The sequence below is a fragment of the Eulemur rufifrons genome, chromosome 6 (assembly GCF_041146395.1).
Source record: "Eulemur rufifrons isolate Redbay chromosome 6, OSU_ERuf_1, whole genome shotgun sequence".
NCBI classification, from domain to species: Eukaryota; Metazoa; Chordata; class Mammalia; order Primates; family Lemuridae; genus Eulemur; species Eulemur rufifrons.
Genome location: NC_090988.1, coordinates 30,494,532 through 30,516,812, shown reverse-complemented (window position 1 = coordinate 30,516,812; position 22,281 = coordinate 30,494,532). Strand labels below are relative to the sequence as shown.

At 39.3% G+C, this 22,281-nt stretch overlaps 1 protein-coding gene across 1 annotated transcript in view; it reads right to left on the bottom strand.

The window, feature by feature from the left end:
• Positions 1 to 770: 770 nt before the first annotated feature.
• The window catches only part of TMEM123 (transmembrane protein 123), a 48,652-nt gene continuing 27,141 nt past the window's right edge, over positions 771 to 22,281 (bottom strand). Inside the window, exons 5-7 of the mRNA XM_069470473.1 lie at positions 4,923 to 5,195; positions 4,547 to 4,697; positions 771 to 865 (exon numbers count right to left, since the gene is read on the bottom strand). Of these exons, the coding sequence (XP_069326574.1) occupies positions 841 to 865; positions 4,547 to 4,697; positions 4,923 to 5,195 (449 nt within the window). The 3' untranslated portion in view covers positions 771 to 840. The remainder of the gene's footprint in view (positions 866 to 4,546; positions 4,698 to 4,922; positions 5,196 to 22,281) is intronic.

Sequence of the window (22,281 nt, the reverse complement as noted above, 5' to 3'; positions counted from 1 at the left end):
AGGCAATTTCCAGTGGTGACAATATTCTCACAGTAGCAAATTATCTAACTTCTAATTTTTTTCCTATAATTCTAGGATTATTTAATACTAACAACTAAGTCTTTCAAACATTAAAATGCTAAACATTGCAGTTTATCTAAATTACACAGAGGAAAAATATATCAACTAACATTGAAAGCTAAAAGAAGTTATTGATAAAAAATACATGTTCTCCAATGATCCAATGGATCTCTAACAGGTTTTATTTGAAGATTTTTAAAAAAATTATTGATGTGTGTTTTGTTTCTAGACCAAATACTACACTTTAAAACAAGTAAAATGTTGATGCTTTAAGTTATAATTCAGACCTGGTTTACTCGATTGTATAAATTCTGTTGTGTGGCATCAGTAATTAGGATATATCCAGCTCTGAAAAGCACTGCAAGTTCTTTGTGTGAGCAACAAAGACATTCAAAATCCTGAGTGCTGTGGCAGGCTTCTTATTTGTAACCCTCAGAGGCCATCCTGCCCTTCAGTGATGATGTCTTTCAATTATTGGTCCTATGTGACCAATGCCATAAAAAAATGGGACAGGATGTGTTTTACTATGAATTTGCTAAAAGTGGATGTAACCATTGCATTAACTGACTGTAAGCTCTAGCTGTTTATTAAGAAAACCCAAACCAAACCCTTTTTACCTTTAGTAATCCTGAGGAATCCTTACATATTGATGTAATACATTGTACATTATACGCATGGCCTGTTTATACTATTTTCAAGAAGAGAATATGGTTTTAAACTACTAATCAAAACTGACAGGGCTAAATCAATTTGTCTTCTTTCCTTGGTCCTTGGATTTCCTTAAATGATGGCATCATGTTCATCTCTGTAATATCAAAAGTTACAATTATTTTGTATTCCTATCAAAACTACTTATATGTTCATATTTATAAAGTAACAGAACAATTTCAAGCTTCACAATCAAAATTATCATTGCTCTGTGTAAAGTTTCCAAGTAAAGTCCAGTATACTGTAGTGGTTAAAGATTTTGAAACAGACCTGCACTCAAATCTCTGCTTCTTAACTGGCTGTATGACTTTTCATCAGTTAGCGATTATAACTTACCTCTTTAAAAACAAAACAACAACAAAAACACTCAAACCCCATCCATCATTTCCTGAGCATTTACTCTGTGCCAGGTGGTATGCTATAGACTTTCTATCTCATTTACTATGCAGAGGGCATTTATTTTTACTCATTATCCCATTTTTCAGAACTCAGGAGCTAAGCATGCATGTGAACTCTATTTATCTTCAGAGTCTGAGCTTTTGACCATGCATACTACACTGCCTCATTTATATAAGCATGGGAAACTACCCTGCTAGTCAACAGCAAAACCAGTTACAAAACTAAATCTGTCTGGGTCTGAGGGGAAATGAGGAGTTTGCTATTCAACAGGTATAAAGTTTCAGTTATGCAAGATAAATAAATTCTAGAGATCTGCTGTATAATATTGTGCCTACAGTTAAACGACACTCTATTCTACACTTAATATTTAAGAGGGTAGATCTCATATTAAATGTTCTTACTATAATTTTTTTTAAAAAGTAATTAAATCTTTCCCAAGCCCTGTCTTTTAACTATTTCACTCCACTGACTCTTAATGCAACTCTAAGAAACAAGAAGCTAAAATTTTCATCAGTGTTTTAATCTAATAAATGAAAATCAGAAATGCACATTAATACATAGAAGATCTGTTTCTTTACTGGGACAAATATTAAGTCTTTACTACACAGTACAATTTTTTATAGCTTCAAAGGAACTACTGGCTTTAAAATGGACTATTTTTTTTATGCAGCAGTAAGAAAATCATAGCCAATTAAACACCCAACATACTTTTTTCTCATCCCATAGACTGTAAAGTACATCCTAATTGCAGAGATTAAAATATGGAAATTAAACAAAAAGGGAGAACTTATACTTGACTGAATATGGTATTTTCACCATCTACTGACTCCTATATGGAAAAAAGACTCCTTTTAGAGTGAATCTTCCAGTCTGCCTCTGCCAGCCCAGTTCCCATGCAATATGGGGAATTCTTGGACTTTGACCTAGCATTACTGGGTCATGTACATGTGAGAAAAAAATTAGCTCATAAAGCTAAAATTACATACCTTGTAGTTATAGCACTTTAAAAGGAAAAGACAGCACATTTTTTACTTTAATTGCTTCACTATTTAACAGCCTCATCATGTCAACAAATGTTACGATGATAAAAAATGAATGGCATTTTAATTTACTATTATAAAAATCTGCCTACCATTTCTTGGGTGAAGTTAACCAAGAAAACGGATGATTAAATATTTCTAGAAACGTGGTGGTTTTAAAAAGTATTTCAGGCTGGGCGAGGTAGTTCATGCCCATAATTCTAGCACTTTGGGAGGCCAAGGCAGGAGGATCACTTGAAGTCAGGTGTTCGAGACCTGCCTGAGCAACACAACAAGATCATGTCTCTACAAAAAATAGAAAAAATTAGCTGAGTATGGTGCCACTCGCCTGTAGTACCAGCTACTCAGGAGGGAGTTTGAGGTTGCAGTGAGCTATGATCACACCACTGCCCTCATGCCTGGACAACAGAGTAAGACTCTGCCTCTGAAAAAATATAAAAACTAAAAAATATTTCAAATTTTAAAGCATTTTTAAGTTAACTCTCTTTAGTCAGTTTACGAATTCTTTTGTGTGTTGACCTTAAAAAAAAAAAAATCCTTCTGAATATGCCTTTAATCTGACAAACCACCACCTTGATATTCTTTTAGAGAGTTTGATATGATGAATATATGGCAAGAGTAACATTTTATTTGAATATAATTAAATTTGATACGAATAACTTTTTAATTAAATATAATTTTTAAAAATATTTTTCTTAAATATCTTTTTTGTTTAAGTATTAGTAATATAACTTTGCTAGATCCTGTTTTCATTTATGGTGTGATGTTTATTTAGAAGCTTATGTCAATGAATTGAAAATTTCAGAATCTATGTTATTTGGTACTTGTTATAAATGTGCCAAGAAGTTTGATTTGCTTTTATATATGTTGAATTATATCTAGTGTCAAAACTGGAAGGTTCCCTCCAATGGCCTATTCTAGTATTTCCCAAAAATGCATTCCACACAATACTAGTTCCAAGAGATAGATAATAAATACTAGCTCCTCTTGAAAAGGGGGGGAGGGGAATGCATTCATTCAACAAATATTTCAGTGAAAAATCTGAGAAATATTTCACACTGTATTTCCTCCTGGAAATTCATAAAGCACATCAGCATATCAAAGGCTTAGAGAAATCTTATAGTAAACAGTTTTAGTTTACCTTATTCAATCTAGCATTTCCCAAATGTCTTTGATGTAGGAACTCTGTGTAGAACACATGTGTATGACAACTGTTAACCCACAAAGTTTGGGAAAATGGTTACGTATTTTATGTTTTTTATATACATAACAATCAAAAGAATGAACTGGTTCTTGTACACGTGTAACGGACCGAATGTTTGTGTTCCCCAAAATACGTATGTTGAAACTCTAATCTCAATGTGATGGATGGTATTTTGAGGTGTGACCTTTGGGAGGTAATTAGGTCATGAGAGTGGAGCCCTCATGAATGGGATAAGCACCCCTACAAGAAGAGGTCAGAGAGCTAGCAAGCCTTCTTTTTGCTACGTGAGGATACAGTGACAAGTTGACAGTCTGTAACCTGGAGGAAGCCCCTTACCAAAACTCAACCATGCTGGCACCCTGATCCTAGACTCCAGCTTCCAGAAGTGCAAGAAATAAATGTTTGTTGTTTAAGACACCCAGCTCTATGATAATTTGTTATACCAGCCAGAACTAAAACAACCTGTAAGTCTCAAAAGACGAAAACCAAAAGGACTGATTACTGGGGCAACAAAACCTGGTAGATGATACATCCCAAAACCATGAGACCTATAGAGCTATATGTAGGGTAAACATGGTTTGCTGATTGGGTCTTGTTGCTAAAGCTCATCTAAAAAGACAGTTTTACCACAGATAGAATAATAAAGTATATTATTTATGTTAACCACTTATTTAAATTATTCAGGAAAAATGAGACTGTCAAAGGAATTTCTCCAGTTTTTTGGTCTTAGTCGTGGAAAGCAAAAACCATGTTTTTATCCAGGCTGCTTAGTATCAGCAACAGACACAAGACATACTAGGTCAATGGCCTGATAAGACCCTGGTATTTCTTTATGATTAGTGATATAAGCAAGTGAAAGGGTTGGCTTAACTTTGGTCTCTGGTAAAATATGTTTGACACTAGTTAAATTATAAACATTGTTATAAGTACATACATCCATTTTCCTTTGCAGATAATTATAATCACAAGCTTGTACATAAACAGTTTACTTTGGGCAGAGAGGGGTAATAGGGATGTAACTCATAAATCTATGACTTATTCATCCCTGAGAGGAACACTGGCCTGATACTTTTGTTATGATAATTGAAGATATGCAGATATAATTTTTTTAAACTCCTGGCCAATCAAAACTTACATGGTTCTATACCGAATGCCTCTTCTTGAGTAATACATTTTGCATCCAATGTAAAGAATAGATAAAACTCCCAGTGTTAATACAATACCACCAACAAAGCTCCCAGTATCAAATTTTGATCCTTTTTCTTTAGAATGAATAGTTGCTGTGACTAGAAAAAAAAAACAAACAAAAGCAGAGCTTTAGTGCTTTTTAAAAAACATTGTATTAATAATTAACTAAAACTTGCTGACTTTCTGTGTAAGAACATTAAACTGGGAATTAAGGGAAATCTAGGCACAGAAAGTTTATTTATTTTTGCACAACAGAATGACCACCTAAATGTGGCACTTGACTACTTGCAGTATAGGAAAAATAGGTCAATTTTAATACATACTTGTTATTGATGAAGAAAGAGATGTCACCAAACTATTGTGGGTTGTGGTCATTGTCGATGTTGATATCTGGGATGTATTTTGTGAAACACTTGTTTTGGGTGTAGACTTTAAGGTGGTAGAAGTCATATTTGTTGAGGCCACCCCTGAAGTTGTCGTTTTAGATGTTGCTGTAGGTTTCATACTGCTCACAACTGAGGAAAGTGGAGCTGTTGGTTTCACAGTGCCGTTGGAAGGTTTACTTGTATTGCTGAGAAGCACATGTTGGATATTCTCTGCAATAATGTCAAGAAACATTAAAACTGGAATTATGATTTAAGCAGTAAGATTCTACTTCACTAGGACTTTCACAGTCACACATAAAGCAAGAGGTCTAACAAATACAGCAGCATTTAAGATATTTATCCCATTAAGACTTTGCACCATACTACAATAAAATATCCCAAAATATGCAACAGAAACCATGTCTAGATTTACATAAAGTTAGGAAGTTTTGTGAAGATATGAAAAAGATAAAACCTAGAAGATTGAGTTCCTTCAGTGCAAGGGCAGTGTCTTAATCATCTCTGTGCCTGAACATCTTAACATACTTCGTATCATATAATAGGCTTTCAACAAATACTAGTTGAATGGATGAATAAAGTAATGAATATTTTAAAAGGTTTTTAAAGTACAAGTTCTCTGCCAACATCCCTCTAAGGAGCTTTGAAGACAATCGTTCAGTAGCTATACGTTTCTAACCCTCTAGTAGGATGTGAGTTTGAGTAAGCTGCTCTTTGTAAGGGTAAAACCAACTTCCCACAATGCATTATGAAGTAAAATACCATCACAAAATGTGGCTAGCTGGAAATTTCATAGTGGTCATAATAACTTCCTATAGTTGGAAGGATATTTCTAAAATTATTCCTGAAAGCTTTAAAAAATCCAAAAGCCAATTTTATATGGGAGAATCATTACTGATGATTTAAAATAAACAACACCTTAGCTCATACCTGAAACTGGGTTTTTCTTTTTTGGTATGAAATAATATTATGTACACAAAAAGGAATAGGTATTGATCATGTCAATACTCCTTCAAACAAACTCCTATTTTGTTTTTCATTTAGTAAAGGTTTCTTCTTCTTTTTTTTTTTGTATAAAATATTCCATATAACCAAAAGCAAACCTTTTTGTGTTAACATTATTTCATATTGTATCTTCTTTGTAACTCCACAACTTAACTGACAGTTATAACTATGGTACTTATTAGTATACACTGTCTAAGTTCTAGGGAATCAAAACCTTTAATATATCTTTGCCCCTTTAATATGATACAATTTATCTCTGCATTCTTCCTCTCAAAGTTTATTTATGGGTGTATTGTTTTCTATGTTGCCTATTGCTGTGGTTTGCATATGGTTTGTCTGTCCCCACCAAAACTCACACTGAAATTTGATCCCCAGTGTAGAGAGATATCTGAATCATGGGGTATCTGAATCATGGGGACGGATACCTCATGAATGGCCAGACTGGATGAGTTCCTGCGAGAATAGATTAGTTCCCATGAGTGGGTTGTTATAAAGCCAGGATGCCCCTTGGGTTTTCTCTTCACAAATCCAATTCTCCTTTGACCTTCTCCACCATGTTGTGACACAGCACAGAAGCCCTTTCCTGAAGCCAGAGCCATGTCCTCGAGCTTCCAAGCCTGCAGAACCCTGAACTAAATAAAACTCTTTTCTTTATAAGTTATCCAGTCTCAGGTATTCTTTTACAGCAACATAAAACAAAGAAACCTATATAGTCCCATCTTACTCTATGTCCAAATACTAAAGCGAGAATTAACCCCTGGGCCTGCGCTCTCCTTCCCCCCAGTAAGAGCAGTACCACTGCCCTCAGGGCTCCCTGCATGCCACTGCCACCATGCACCAAAAATGATGACTTCGAATATCATCATCCTGGCTTCCACACTATTTTAGACTTATTCTTGAAAGATTCCAATATTTACTTTTGACTTAACTGTCAAAACAGGTTGGTTTTAATAGCAATGCTTATCTGCATATCAGCTTTTACCAAATTCCTGAAATACTTTCTTTCAACTTTGGATCTCTACTCTGGTCTCCTCCACTGAGTATTATCTATTTTTTAAAAGGGCCAAGGGATCAATACTTTTGTACTACATAGACAGATAAATTATAATTAGCCATGTAGATGATTACAAATGCTATGAACTTGAACTAATCTTTTCTTATTCAATTCTGAATATTCCCTAAAGAGATATAAGTAATACATTTTAGCATTAAAATAATCACATTTTAAGCTGCTGAATGAATTCTATTGTAATGAAATTAAATACAGCAAACAACCAGCGTTTGTATCATATCTTTAGAACAGAATCATTTTTGCAGAGTTAAACAATGAACACAATGCTGCTTTTGGATTCAACACATACACACACAAACAGGTCCCCCAGCCCCCGCTATAATTAGACATTCTTCAGAGATACTGTACAAAGTCACATGGGCAATAATGGGAAGCTGTAACAGGTTAGTTCTCCACTAAGTTAATCCAAATGTGCTAAAGAAACAATGAAGCTAAAAATTTCTACAAATTAACAAAACAAGCAAAAGAAGTTTCGTATTAAACTGCCTCCTCATGTCTAAATATACAACGCAAGCAAGGACACTCTCTTCAAGGTTAGAACTCATATCCAATGACTAACTCCCTCGTTCTGTAATATAAGTAAACAGTCATTTGTTTTTCTTTGCAAATGATACCATCCCAAGTCTGGTCTTCTTCCTTCTCCCTTAACTGTTCAGAGAGTGACCAGTATACCTCCAGGGAGAGCCAAAGTCAAGACCCGCACAGAAAACAGACCATCCATGCGGGACTTGCAAAGGATGAAGCCCTGTCTGACTCTGCCCTTCTTAGCCACTCAGTCTCCTTCTGCCTCTGACCAGCTGAGGTTGAACAGGTCTCGAGAGCGTATGCTGTGAAGGGGTGTGAGTACGCAGTGTGTCTATGGGGGAAAAGAGGAGAGTGCTACCCCCCTTCACTTCACACCAACCTAGAAAGGCTTCAAAAGGAGCTACCTGAAAAGCTGGGTAAGTATCTCCTGGACTTAAGTGGACATAGAAAGTCGGATCTGACTCAAGCCTGAAAAGCAAGTCTAAAGGTGAGACACTGTGGCTAAGCTCTATCTGCTCATTAGCTGAGTTTAAAAGGCTGCACTGGGAATAGACTTTACCTCCTTAACAACAAAGGTTCTCCTTTCCACACGAACCAAATCAGACCCCATGGAAGACAGCCGGCATGGCATTGCCTTAAAAAGATAGCTTCCCGAGACAGCATGGTCTGGGGGGTGGCGATACCCAGCAGGCGGGGGAGCACAAGAGCAAGGGCCAACCACAGGACAGACCCGCTGCATCGAGGGAGCCGAGGGGGAGGTCGGCAGGAGGACCCCCGGGAACCTGCCAACGGGAACCTGCCAACGAGAGCCACACAGTGAAAGCATCCCAGCCATCAAGCAAATGGCTTTTGTCCCCGACGCCTCTAGGCCCGATTCTGTGAGGGTCACAAACAGATGTGAAGAGCAGAAGAGGCAAAACAAGGAGGGAAGCTGACAACATCCACTTTCCCACTGCAGGCTTCTAACCCTGAAGCAGGTTTGGGCTGGCAGAGGGGAGAAATTCCAATTTCAAATCACACTGTTGAGTTTCATTATTTGGGTGTTATCCTGGACAGGAGCTACACCCTCTTAATAGAACATATTCAGCAAACTGGACATTCTACCTGTGACACCAGCTAGTGTAGGTGGGAGGGCAGAGCCACAAGGCAGAGGGTATATGGGACACACAGTTGTCCATGCTCAGGGTTAAGGGTTCCATTGTGCCCCTCAAGTTTTTATGCTGAAGTCCTAACCCCTAGTCCCTCAGAATGTGACCTTATTTGGAGACAGGTCAGAGGTCATATCAAGTTAAAGTCAGTCATTAGGGTAGGCCCTAATCCATCACAGCTGGTGTCCTTATAAAAGGAAAATTTGGAGACAGACCACACACACACACACACACACACACACACGGAGAACACCCTGTAAAGATGAAGACAGAGATCATGGTGATGTTTCCACAAGCCACGGGCTGCCCCCAAACCACCAGAAGGCAGGTGAGAGGCGAGGAGCAGATTCTCTCTCTCACAGCCCTCAGAAGGAAGCAACCCTTCTGTCACCTGCGTCTCCGACTCTACCCTCCAGGACTGTGAGAGAGTAAATGTCTGCTGTTTAAGTCATCTAGTTTCTGGTACTTTGTTATAGCAGCCCTAATAAATTGCTATACCCAGCTTTAAAGTTTTTTTTTTTTTTTTCATTTATAACAAAATACGACTCTGTGCAATTGTATAATTGGCATTAGTGGCTGGAATGAGCCAGTTGCTTTTACAGATCTTTGAAACTAATCACTATGTATGAATTAAGTCAGTAAATACTTGTCAAAGCACTCTCAAAACGTGCTTAAATGAAACCTGAGATCTTCGATAGGTTTCAATCAGAGATATAAGAACTTCTCGATCTTAACTTCTGGTTTCAACTAACACAACTACGGGACAAATGAAGTGAGGGGCTGTAAGAATGGCTTCCGTGCACCTTCCTTCCCAGCAGCTGCAGTGTCCGGCCCACAATGAAAGACGACGACAAAGAACGCACACATGGATACCAGTGACGTTTGACACTGCTGTAAAAAAATATTCATGCAGTCCAATCAGTTCTCCATTCCCATTTTTTAATAAAACTGTTCCTCCAGCCTAATTTTCCTATGATAGAATTGAAGCTGCTATTTACTGAGCTCTGCTCTTCACCAAGCCTGCTGATGTTTTCCAGGCACAGTGGGTCCCAGCTCCAAGCCCTGGATCAGCTCAGCCATTTACTTGCTGGGTACGGTACCTTAGACAAGTTACTTCATCTCTGAGATTCGCTATCCTTCCGCATCTATAAATTAGTGATATCGTAAGAGTTTGGGAGAATTAAGTGAGATAATTTGTGTTGAGCATGTAGCACAGTACCTGCTATGGTATAGGTGCTTAATGTATTTTTTTTTTAATTGTTAATTTCAATAAATGTAACCCCCTTCAGAGCTTCACCATAAAGTTCCAGAAGGGAGGCTGGGGAGCAGGCACTGTCAGCTCCCATTTCCCACAGTGATCGTAGCTCCCATGTGCATAACGTCCTACTGAAGAGGATGCTACTGGGGTATTTTCAATTTATCGATACAAATAGCTAAAAAGAAAAAAGCGATGCCCAGGCCTTTCTCTAGCAACACCAGCCATCCACCTTCCTGCAACAAGGCCAGGGATGTCATAAAGGAGTCTGTTTTCTCTAACACAAATAAAAGTACTCATCACAATCTGGATTTATTCCAACTATCTTTAGAAAGCCATTGTGTTGAAATAACTTTCCTTATTTCCATAACCTTGAGTCCAAAAGTATCTACATGCCATTCTTTTCCTTTAACCTAATATTTCAAAGTTAGGGGTGACAATTTGTTTTCGTCAGGGTACCACACACTTGAACCAGAGTTGAAAATATACATCCAAGTTTTTAAAATCTCAGTTATTTTTAAATGAGACAGTAGTAGTTTTGCATTTCCTATTATAGTTGTCAAAAATAGTGAACTATATAAGACATGGACCATAAATTTCTGGCACCACAGAATTATTTTGAGGGGTCTGTGATTCTAAGCATGGTCTGCAGCTTGTGTGAATTAAAGAATAACTACTCTTGTGTGGGGTTTCTGGGAATCTTTTTTTAAAACATGAAAACTGCAAGAACCTCTTTCCAACAGAATAGTATTTTACAAACTTACCCCATCAACTAAATACCAATGCAATCCCAGAAACATTCATTATTTAGAAAGCAAAGAGGCCTTTCCTCATTGCATAGTCATTCTAAAAGTTCTTCTGAATTCAAATCACCCGAGGATCAAAAATCTACAGAACTGAAAATCTAGATTAAAAAAATCTATCTTAAAAAAACTAAACAAATCTGGATTCAAAAAAAGAATCTAAGAGAAAACTGCACTTTTTGTAAGAGTCTCACCATTATTCAGAAATGCCCATTTTCTGAAAACCAAATATTTTATGAATTCCTAAATGTACAAATTTGAAAACTAAAACTTCAAGAGGGAAAAGCTGTATATGTGTGATCACAGAAAATAACAATTATGGAGTCTTAAAGTAAGTTACAGTATCTCTGCAGTAAATTTATTACCACATTTTCATTAAACTATCATTCATTCTACTTAAATCTTCTAATAATATAAACAGAATATTTGTTTACTCTGGCGAGAACTGAAAGATGCAAGTCAAAGCAATCATCTCTGCCTTAAGGACAATGTGAACTAACAACTGTGAGATGCAGTCCAGGTCTAAGGAAATTCAGTCTGAAGGGAGATCCTGTTCATTCCCACAGTGTTTGGGAAGAAGCTGACCAGGGAGAGTCAGCAAAGTAGCCGGCTGCTCAGGGCAGTCAGACTGCCAAGAGACAGGCAGGTTTGGCTGGATGGTGTAGACCTGAAGTCCCCAAACTCCCCCAGGGCACGGACCAGCATGGATCATGTGGCCTGTTAGGAACAGCAGGAAACAAGAGGCAGGCAAGCGAATCTTCATCTGTATTTACAGGCGCTCCCCATCCTTATTATCACTGCATAAGCTTCACCTCTTGTCATCAAAATCAGCAGTGGCATTAGATTCTCACAGGAGCATGAACCCGACCGTAAACTGCGCATATGAGGGATCGAGGTTGCACACTCCTTATGAGAATCTAATGCCTGATGATCTGAGGGGGAGGTGAGGCGGTGATGCTAGTACTGGGGAGCATCTGCAAACACAGATTGTCAATAGCAGAGACGTTTGACTGCACAATAAATGTAATGCACTTGAATCATCCCCAAACCATCCCCGCCCTACCCCACCCCACTGCAGTCCGTGGAAAAATTGTCTTCCGTGAAACTGGTCCCTGGTGCCAAAAAGGCTGGCACCACTGATGTAGACAACCTCTAGGCTTCCTTATGCTTTTTGCCATAGGTACTGCCCATTCTATTCCATTCCCAAACTCAATCCACAATAAGTAACCCCTGCTAATTACAAAACAGGTATGAATCAGAGTCACAGGGCATCAGGAAAGACTGATTATTTTCCTCTGCTCTTGCTCAAACCTTCCAAGCCTAGATAGTTCCTGGCATCCTCGCTTTTCATGGAACAAAATTCACTCTATCTGCTACTCCTCCCTGATACACTCTGATGAGGCTGGCAGCTCACTCCTCCATCATGTCTTTCCAAGCACCTCTTTAAGACAGAAAAGATGCAATCCTTACCTGCCAGTGCTAGGTAGATAATGAGGTGAGCACCTTGCCTTGGTGCTGCCTCGAGCAATTGCCCCACCTGGGAAGGAGGACAAGGGCACCCACCCCTTGGTGCCCCACCCTTGATCCTGCCCTGAGCAACTGCCACACCTGGTTGAGAAGGAGGAACGCCCCACAATCTGCAAAAGAATGCAGGTACATCCCCGGCCTGCAGGCCAGGCAGCTGGGCACAACAGGATTTGGAAAGCGACCTATAGTAACCTAAGGCTAATTATCATGTCCTTAACTGTCCATCAAAGTAGTTCAGTAGTGGCATCGGTACCACAAGGAGGGCCCAATGCAGACACTATAAAACAAGACCCCAGACCATAACAAGAGCATTTCTGTTATGACAGGGGGCCCGTTTGTTGTCTGTGGCGAAGGTATCTTGCTCTGTAAACTTGCATTTTGCTCCCTTAATAAAGTTCGTTTCATGCTTGCCTTGCTTTTGGTGTCCGGTCATTCTTTGGCCAAGAGCACACCACGAAATGAGAACAAGATTGCCTGCTCCACATGAGGAGCTGGTGGTCCAGCAAGGAAGATAAGGGAACGATACAGTTACAATACGGCACACCAGGGGCCGGTTCAGTTTTCACCTCCTTCCCAGGTATCTCCCTTTTTACTGAACACCTATTTTTCATTCTTCTGAACTCTTTAATTCTACTGTTCCTTAAAAAATCATTATGTCTTGTGTGTTCTAATACATATATTTAGTCTTTGTCCCCTAGTTCCTGGCACAGAGCTCTCAAAACCGCTGGAATTTCCTGAATGATGGGAGCGTCTTTTGTAATTCATAACGAGCCCTTTTTGCTCAAATCTGAGTTTTTTGCTAGTAAGGTGACTTAGGGTGGGGCCCTCAGACTCAGGATGGGGCTCCTCCCCAGAAATACCAAGTGATTAGAGGGTTGGAACTTTTAGCCCCACCTACCGACCTCTGGGAAAGCGGAGATGGGGCTGGACATTAAGCTCTTATAAAAACTCCTGTACTGAACCCAGGCAGGGTGGCTTATGCCTGTAATCCCTGTGTGCTTTGGGAGGTCAAAGTAGGAGGATTGCTTGAGGCCAGGAGTTCAAGATCAGCCTGGGTAACACAGGGAGAACCCCATTCCACCTCTGCACCACTCCCCAAAAATTAAAAATTAGCCAGGTGTGGTGGCAAGCACCTATAGTCCCAGCTACTTGGGACGCTGAAGCTGGAGGATCACTTGAGCCCAGAATTCAAGGCCGTAGTAAGCTAGCGTGCCACCACACTCCACCCTGGGCAACAGAGCAAGACCCTGCCTCTCTCTTAAAAAACAAAAAAAGAAAAGGAAAAAAAAAATCCCCCAAACTCTTGTACTGGAATTTGATGAGCTTTATAGGTTGGTGAACACATCCAGGTGCAGAAAAGGTGGTGCTCCCAGAGAGTATGGAAGGTCTGTGCACAACCCCACCCCCAAACCTCGCCCTCTGCATGCCTTCCCTTTGGCTGTTCCCGAGTTGTATCCTTTATAATAGCCCAGTAAGTGTAAGTAAAGTGTTTCCCTGAGTCCTGTGAGCCATTCTAGCAAATTATCTAACCTGAGGAAAAAGAAGATCATGAAAACCCCTAATTTATAGCTGGTCAGTCAGGAGTACAGGAATTGAACTTGCAACTGTGGGTCTAAGCCCTTAACTCGTAGGATCTGACACTCATTCTAGGAAGACAGCATTAGAATTGAATTGAAGAACTGGTCGATGTGGAAAAAAATCTACACATCGGGTGTCCGAAGTGGTGTATGAGTGTAGAAAAACTGTTTTCCCAGATCTTGTCTTATCTTTTCAATGGAATTAGCTGGTTATTAATTACAAGAGCTACAACTTATATATCCATCTTATTCTACCAAAGTGCCAACCAAGCACAGTTCTGGGAAAACGTAATCATTTCTAGTATATGCTCCAAACTATGCAAGGCACTAGATGGACACCCAAGGGGTGACAGACAAGGCCGCAGTGTCTCTGCTGCCTGACCTTCCGCCACTCCCTTCTACCCCAGCAGGATGATCTATCTACCCACCTTTCCCCCACCACATGGTTCATTTCTATGTTTCTGTTGCTTTGTTATGTTACTTCCTCTGCGTGGACTGCTTCCCACCCACTCTCAGCCTGGTGAAATTCTACCCATGTTCAAGGCCCTGCCTAGAAATCAAATCAAGGGTATATTAAAAGTATATAGACTAAACAGGCCACTTAAAAGACAGATTAGACTGGATTAAAAAACTATAAACTGTTTACAAGTAATATATCTTAAACATAAGATGGGGAAAAGCTGAAAAGTACTGAAGGTAAAAGTTACATCCTCTAACTACCAACCACAAAAAAAGGTAATGAAGCTCTATTCATATCACATACAAAAAGCATCACTAGAATTTTTTTTTAAAAAGAAAGTACATTTCACAAAAGAGTTAATTCTAACAGGAAGATATATTTTATATACAAAATGAGAAATATATAAAACAAAAATTAATAGACCCAATAGGGAAAAATAGACAATTCTCCCAAGTTGGAATTTTGTCAACAGTTCTAAGCAAAAGAATAAGCAGACCACGCCGGCGCACTGGCTCACACCTGTAATCCTAGCACTCTGGGAGGCTGAGGCAGGAGGATCTTGGGAGCTCAGGAGTTCAAGATCAGCCTGAGCCCTGAGCAAGTGCAAGAGTCCATCTCTTTTAAAAACAGAAAAAATTAGCCAGGCATGGTGGCACACCTATAGTCCCAGCTACTCGGGAGGCTGAGGCAAGGGGATTGCCTATGTTTGAGGTTGCAGGTTGCAGTGAGCTGGGATGACGCCACTGCACTCTGCCCAGGGCAACAGAGCGAGACTCTTGTCTCAAAAAACACTACCACCACCACCACCAACAACAACAACAAAAAAAAATGAATAAGCAGACCAAAAGAAAATTCACGAAGAATTTATAAGTTCTTAACAGTATTAACAAATTTGACTTATTGACATATAGAACATTATACGTAACAACTGCAGACTTCACATACTTTTCAAGAGCCTATGGTGCCATTTACAAAACTGACCCTAAACTTTATCAAAAAATAAGTCTCAATAAATTTTAAGGATTGAAAGAACATAGAATATGTATTTTGAGCAGAGAATGTAAGCTAAAATCAACAATAAGATAACCAGCAAATTCTCAAAGGATTAGAAACTAATATATTTCTCAATTGCCAATAAAGTAAAAAATTACAATATAAATTTTAAAATATTAAATCTATGACATATCAAAACTGTGGCATGCAACTCAAGCCATGCTGAGAGAGACATTTACAGCTCAAATGCATATATTAGAAAGGAAGAAAGGTAAAATAAACTTTTGATTCAATTGACTAAAACATCATTATGTGGCACATGACCATGCATGCTCCCTGCCCTCAAGAACATGGTCTACTGGAGAGGACAGACAGACCTAAATCAGAGCACTTCACAGTAAACCCCAAAAAGGAACGAACAAAATGCTGTCCTCGCTAAAAGTGAATTCAATTAAATTCAGCAACCATTTAATTCCATAAATTTACCATTTATATTATACAATAAATATTTATATATTGATTGGCTGCTTGTTTTACATAAGATACAATGGTTAGTACTCACAAGATATGAAGACAAAAGAATCTAGGAACCTTTCCATCTAGTATGGAATATCAGACATGCACATTTTCTATTATTCAAATATAATAGAGGATATTTTATACAAGGTAGCATAGACACAGTTAGAACACAAACAAATCACTAAAGTTTGAAAGGAAGAAGAGAATGGGGGAGGTGACTTTCTAACAGGTCTTGGGTTGAACAGGATGTAAACAAGACGAAGAAAAGGAGAGAGTTATTTTTGGTGGAGGAAACTGTACCAGGATGTGAATATGCAAGGGCAGAGTTCTGAGAATGGAAAGAAACCCAATTTAGCTGAAATGTGGTGTGTGTATTAATTTAACAAATATTTACTGGAAGTTTACTACATTCCAGACATGTGCTAGACACTGGAGATGTAACTCAGAGCAAGATGTTCACAGGCCCCCACTTCTTGTGGGTTTCCTAAGACGGGGGGCAAGGGCACAGACAATGTGATTCTCTTAAAAGAGCCCCCAGTGGCACTCAAGCACCCCTGTGATACAGGAATCAACTGTCTGCATGTTGGAAGCCTTTAATCCTATGTTCAAAGACCACAGAGGTCAGGGTTGTCAACAAACTATGGCCTGCAGGCCAAATTTGGGTCACCACCTATTTTAGTAAATAAAGTTTTATTGGAACACAGCCACATACATTCTTTTACATACTCAGGCTGCTTCTGTGACACAATGACAATTGATTTGTAGCTGCGAAAGAGACCATATGGCCCCCAAAGCCAAAAATATTTACTGTCTGGCCCCTCACAGAAAAATTACCAAATCCTGATATAGTTTGCTGGTCTGTTTAATAAGTGTTAGTATTATAATAATAGTTTATGATTATAATATTATAATAATAGTTGATTCCCTGTGAGAATCAAACATATAAAAATTACATACTACTAGAGTCTTCTTTAACAGAAGAATTTGTGATCCCACACCATAAAGCACTACTACAATAATTTTAGCCTAGCAAACACTCACCTTGGCCATAAATTTTTTTCTCGGGCCAAGTACCTATAGCGCACGTAGCTTATAGCAGTATAACTAGCTCCCTGGTGTTCTCTCCAAGATAAGCTGGTTGTGAAATATAGTTCTAGACCTTCCGCTGCTCACTGGTCACCCAGGGGTCCCCAGGGAGCTTCAGAACAGCAACTGTCAGATGTCGCCCCAGTGTTCTCATTTACAACCGTCTAGGGTGAAGTTCAGGTGATTCCAAAGTGCTGCCAGGGCTGAGAGCACTGCAGTGTAGGATTATTATCATAAGCCATTTACAAAATCGGCAGGCATCTACCAAAAGCAATTACTTTGATTTTAAAACCATTTATTTGTAGCTGTTCATTCTGGCAGAACCAGTTATATATTATGACCACTCCCAAATAATGATGATAAAATGAGGCCATCTACCTAAAAGAGAGTGCTTATCTATTCTAACAGGGAAGCATGCACTTAATTTCTTCTGAAGGGCACAAAATTAGGAAGAAACATTTTTAACAGAAAGAGGGTGAAGGTGGGGATGAGGCAAGAGACATGCCTGTTTTACTCAACTGCAAATTACTGTCTGAACCACCAAGAGGCCCCATCCAGCTCTGGCTCTTGCATTAGTACTAAGAAACAGTTGTGTGGGTTTTTTTGTTTTTATGAACACCTCAGGCAGGTTAGCCCATAATATCATTCTTAACCAGACTCAAAGGCTAAAATCATCCATGTAATAGTAAACATTCTGTATTGCTCCTAAAAGAGTTTTTCCACAAGGTGCTACGGGCGACAACAGTGGTCAAGAGACGAATGAAGGTGCTCAGTATCTGTCAACTCTTGTAGTAAAACATTCCTGTGAAAGGCCCAAGCTTGTAAGAAGTGGACATACAGATGTAATCTATAGCAAAACTAAAGGATCCACAATTTAGTGTAAACAGTTGCCCTTTAACAAAATGGGATATACAGTGATGCAAAAGCTACCACCCATGTAGAAATGATAAAGGTAAACAAGTTAAGGATGAGTGCCTCCATTTGGGCAGCTTTGGAGTGGGGACCCACTATCTGGGGCACACTTATAACTTTGACTCAAATGGTACAAAGGCAATTTATGTAACCAAAACGTCTGTACCCCTGTAATATTCAGAAACAGAAAAAAAAAAAAAAAGACCCAGAGCTTTGTCTAAGAACAACTTGGGATCCAGAGTGTGTATTAGTTTTCTGTTGCTGTGCAACCAATTTCCACAACTCAGTGGCTTAAAACACCACTGTTCATTAGCTCACAGTGTGCAGGTCAGAAGCACAGGTGGGCTCTACTGGGTCTTTGCTTAGGGTCTCACAAAGACTGGGATCAAGGTGCCGACTGGGCTCATATCTGGAGGCTTGGAGAAAAATCTGCTTCTAAGCTCATTCAGGTTGTCAGCAGTGTCTAGGTCCTTGAGTCTGTAGGTCTGAGGTCCACGTTTTCTTGCTGGCTGTCAGCTGGAGCTGCTCTATGCCCCGAGAGTAGCGGTCCTCAATGTTTCTGGCACCAGGGGCTGGTTTCACGAAAGACAATTTTTCCATGGACTGGGGATGGGGGGGTGTGGTGTTGTGGGTAGGGGCATGTGTGGTGTGGAGCTCAGGCAACGATGTGTGGCCCGTTTCCTAACAGGCCACGGCCTGGGGTTTGGGGACGGCAGCGCTTGAGGACATCTGCATTCACACAGCCCCCTCTATCTCCAGAGCCACCAACAGCTTGTTCAGTCCTTCGCAAGCTTCAAATCTGACTTCCCCTTCTGCCATCAGCCAGAGAAAGCTCTTTGCTTTTAAAGAGCTTATGTGTTTATGTTAGGCCCATCCAGCTACCCTTCACCTTAAGGTCAACTGATTAGTAACCCTAATTACATGTGCAAAATCCCTTTTGCCATATGCGATGACAATCAAAAGAATGATGTCTCATCATATTCACAGGGAAGGGAATTATACAAAGTTGAGGGTCACTGTTGGTCATCTTAAGATTCTGCCTACACCAGAGTTTTGGGTAAAGTTGAACTTGCTTTGTAAATGTGGGAAAAGTAAACTTGCTCGCTGTCAAATGGGAATGAGTATCAGCAAATTCTCACTCAATTCAAAAGTTCAAGAAGCAAATAGAATTGGCCCCCAACCACAGGCAAGCCAAAGCTCTCCTATATGAATTTACTGAACATACTTGGCATTTTTTGGAGGCTACAAAAATTTTCCAGTACACTTTCAATTTAATAGGCATCTTTTTTCCTCATGTCCTAAATATTTATTAGCTACCAACATAAACTGTCAAACCAGAGTTAATCATGTACCTTGTGTAGCTGGACACAGAATTAATCCAACGGCATGAGGCAAGACAGCCTTTCTCAAGGCTCAGGGGAGATTTGAATGGTCCTCTAGCAACAAATCACCAAGAGATTTACAAAGGCTCCTCCTCCATCAGCTCTTAGCCACCTAAACTCCCAGAGCAACTGTGTGTCCAGTCTGTTAGTGGCTCTTTTTAAGCATTCTTTGAACTACTTTTCCTACTCAGTATATCCCACACCAGCATTCCCTGCCCTTGAAGATATGAGTATCAGAGTGAGCGCAATGAGTCTCTACTAGAAGAACAATGAGATGGCTGAATGAAGAATAGATGTATTAATCTAAAAGGAGAATTCAATTTATCTGTTTATGAACAGAAACCATTAGTGTGTGGATTAGAAGTATACAGTATTAAGACTGGGGGGCAGTTTTGCCTGCATTGCTACCTGGGAGGTAGCATTATCAATTCTATCAATCAGCTCTTCAATATTTCTACCATGCTTGGAATGGCTTTTCTGGACGGGGTAGAAAATGAACTGTTTCGCCCTTGTTTTATGCCTTGAAATATTAATGCTGGAAATACACTTTAAGCAACTCTGAGGATTTTTATCTTCCATTCCATGTACATACCGAGACCAAATTTCTTTCTGTAGAGACTTAGAAAATATACTGGAAGGTAATGGAAAAGAATGATTTTTATATAGAAGAATGTACCAATACATGCATTATATATGCACTACATATAAATATGCACTAAGACACTGTCTTAGCAACCGTCTCCCTGTCTGGATCCCTCTCCCCCACAGCCTTGTCCAGTCGGCTCTCTGCCTTGAGAGGCAGCACTTAGGGACTGCAGTGACAGGCTCCCTTACCCGCCAGCCTTCTGGTTAGGTTTGGCCAAAGGGAAAGCATCATTGTTAATGCTTTATGTTCCTCACTGTCCTTACCAGCTCATGTCACTAATTAGACTGAAAGAACAGTAGAAAGTCTTCCACTGTTTAGGCACAAATCTGGCCTGGAACGGGCTCACAAAGCTGAGTACTGTGTGCTCCACAGCTATCTGTCCGTCCCACCAGTACTTATTTAATGAATATGTAAACAGTGCTCATTCTGCACCAAACACTCTTCTAAATATTTTATAAACATCAGCAATTTTCCTAGTAACCCTAGGAAGCAGATGTCATTGTCATCCTCATTTTACAGATGAAACTAAGGCACAGAGAGGTTGAGTAACTTGCCCAGGGTCACAAGCTAGTAAGGGGAGAAACCAAGATTTGAACTTAGGCAGTTTGGTCAAGAGTCCTGCACTTCATCCCGATTAGGCTGCGAGTCACAAAAAGCAGTGCCACAAAGTCAAGGTGCTTTGGTTGGGACAGGCAGGTGAACATGTCATTGCTCCAATGCTAACCTTGATCATGTTGCTGGCCAAGAATGAAAAAAACTAGTGCATAAATAGATTTTAGGTAGACAAAACAACAACACAAACCTGCTCAGAATTGCTCCAAGTATTTTACAAACCTCACCTGGGTATGTACCAAACACTCTTGATGTTCCATGTTCTACAAACCTGCATATGAGAAATACTACCAATCTGTCTCTATTGTAAAATCCACATAAGACAGTAACAATGACGACTCCTCACACTCTTAAATACCATTCCACTGTCACAGCAGGGCTAAAATGTGTGAGAAAACGTGTCTGAAATATTCTGAAATAACATTATTAGAGCTGTATCTGCAACCCTGAAAGGCTGTGCAGGTGGTGCTGTCACTCAGTTACAGAAGATTTATGGTCTAAACATGGAGAATAAGCATGTGTAATGTGCAGCTGCCACATAAGAATTTGGTCATTAACAAGCTCAACGCACCACAACAAAGAGATATTCAGTCAGCAAAAAAACCGTCTGCTCAAATGTCAGCACAAAAGAAATCCCCAGAGATGACAACTGTACAGTTTAGTATCCAGTAGTAAATACACAATGAATCTTAATTCACTGTGTAAAGGCACTAGAAAATTTAATGTTTACTAGCGGACATTTTTTCTTGCAAGACAAAGGAAAAATGCAAACTTTGCAATTACTAAAAATACATTCTTGTTTAATGTTAGAAATGGTACCAGATTCAAGAAGGCAGTAATCTCTGAAAGCAGGAAGAAAATATTGAACATTTTCTGTGCGTAGTCACTGGGATACGTGGCTTTTCATATTTTTAAGAAATTTCACATGAGCTATATAATAGCCCTAAGAGGTGAGTTTGTTCTCCCCAAGTTACAGATGAGAAAACTGACTTTAGAAGGTTATTATAATGTGCCCAATTGCTATCAGATGTGGCACTGAAGACACCTTAACACAGGTTCTTGGACTCCTCCGAGCCTGGTGCTTTTGTCATTATTTTACTCTTTCCTGATGAAATCCACCTGAATGCTAGAGTCTGCCATATTTGGTATTAACTGTAGGTCCTGATTAGGTATTAATTTTACCACTGACTATCTTCACTGCACTAGAATCACCACCAATTAAACGTACACACTTCATCACAAATGTTGATGATAAAATAAAATCTCAGGTTTTTTAAAATTTAAATTTAAAAATCAAGAGCCACTCATAATTTTTACTAAGCAGTACTGAAAGCAAACATCTGTGTTCTCACCATTCTGATTAAGAAATAAAACTTCACCAATTATGAAATCGCCCGAAGTGTGCCTCTCCTCAACAACATTCTTCTCAGAATAACCAGCATCTGAATTTAGGGCTTATCAGTCTCATATTTATGTTTATTTCACACCATTCCTAAGCAACATAATAATGCTTTTCATGTTTAAATGTTATATAAAACCATGCAAAATATTTTGTGTTATCTGCACCTATCAATGCGTTTATGAATGTCATTCATGTTGACTTCTATAGCTCTATTCATTCATTCCTCATAGTATTGAAAATTTTAATTCTAAGAGTTATTTTTTAAGATGTTTTACGTTTCTATGAGTCTGACTACATGCAATGATTAAGTCCAATACCTTTCTGAACAATATACCCAGAACAGAGCTGATAAGCAAAACATGTTTGTACACATTT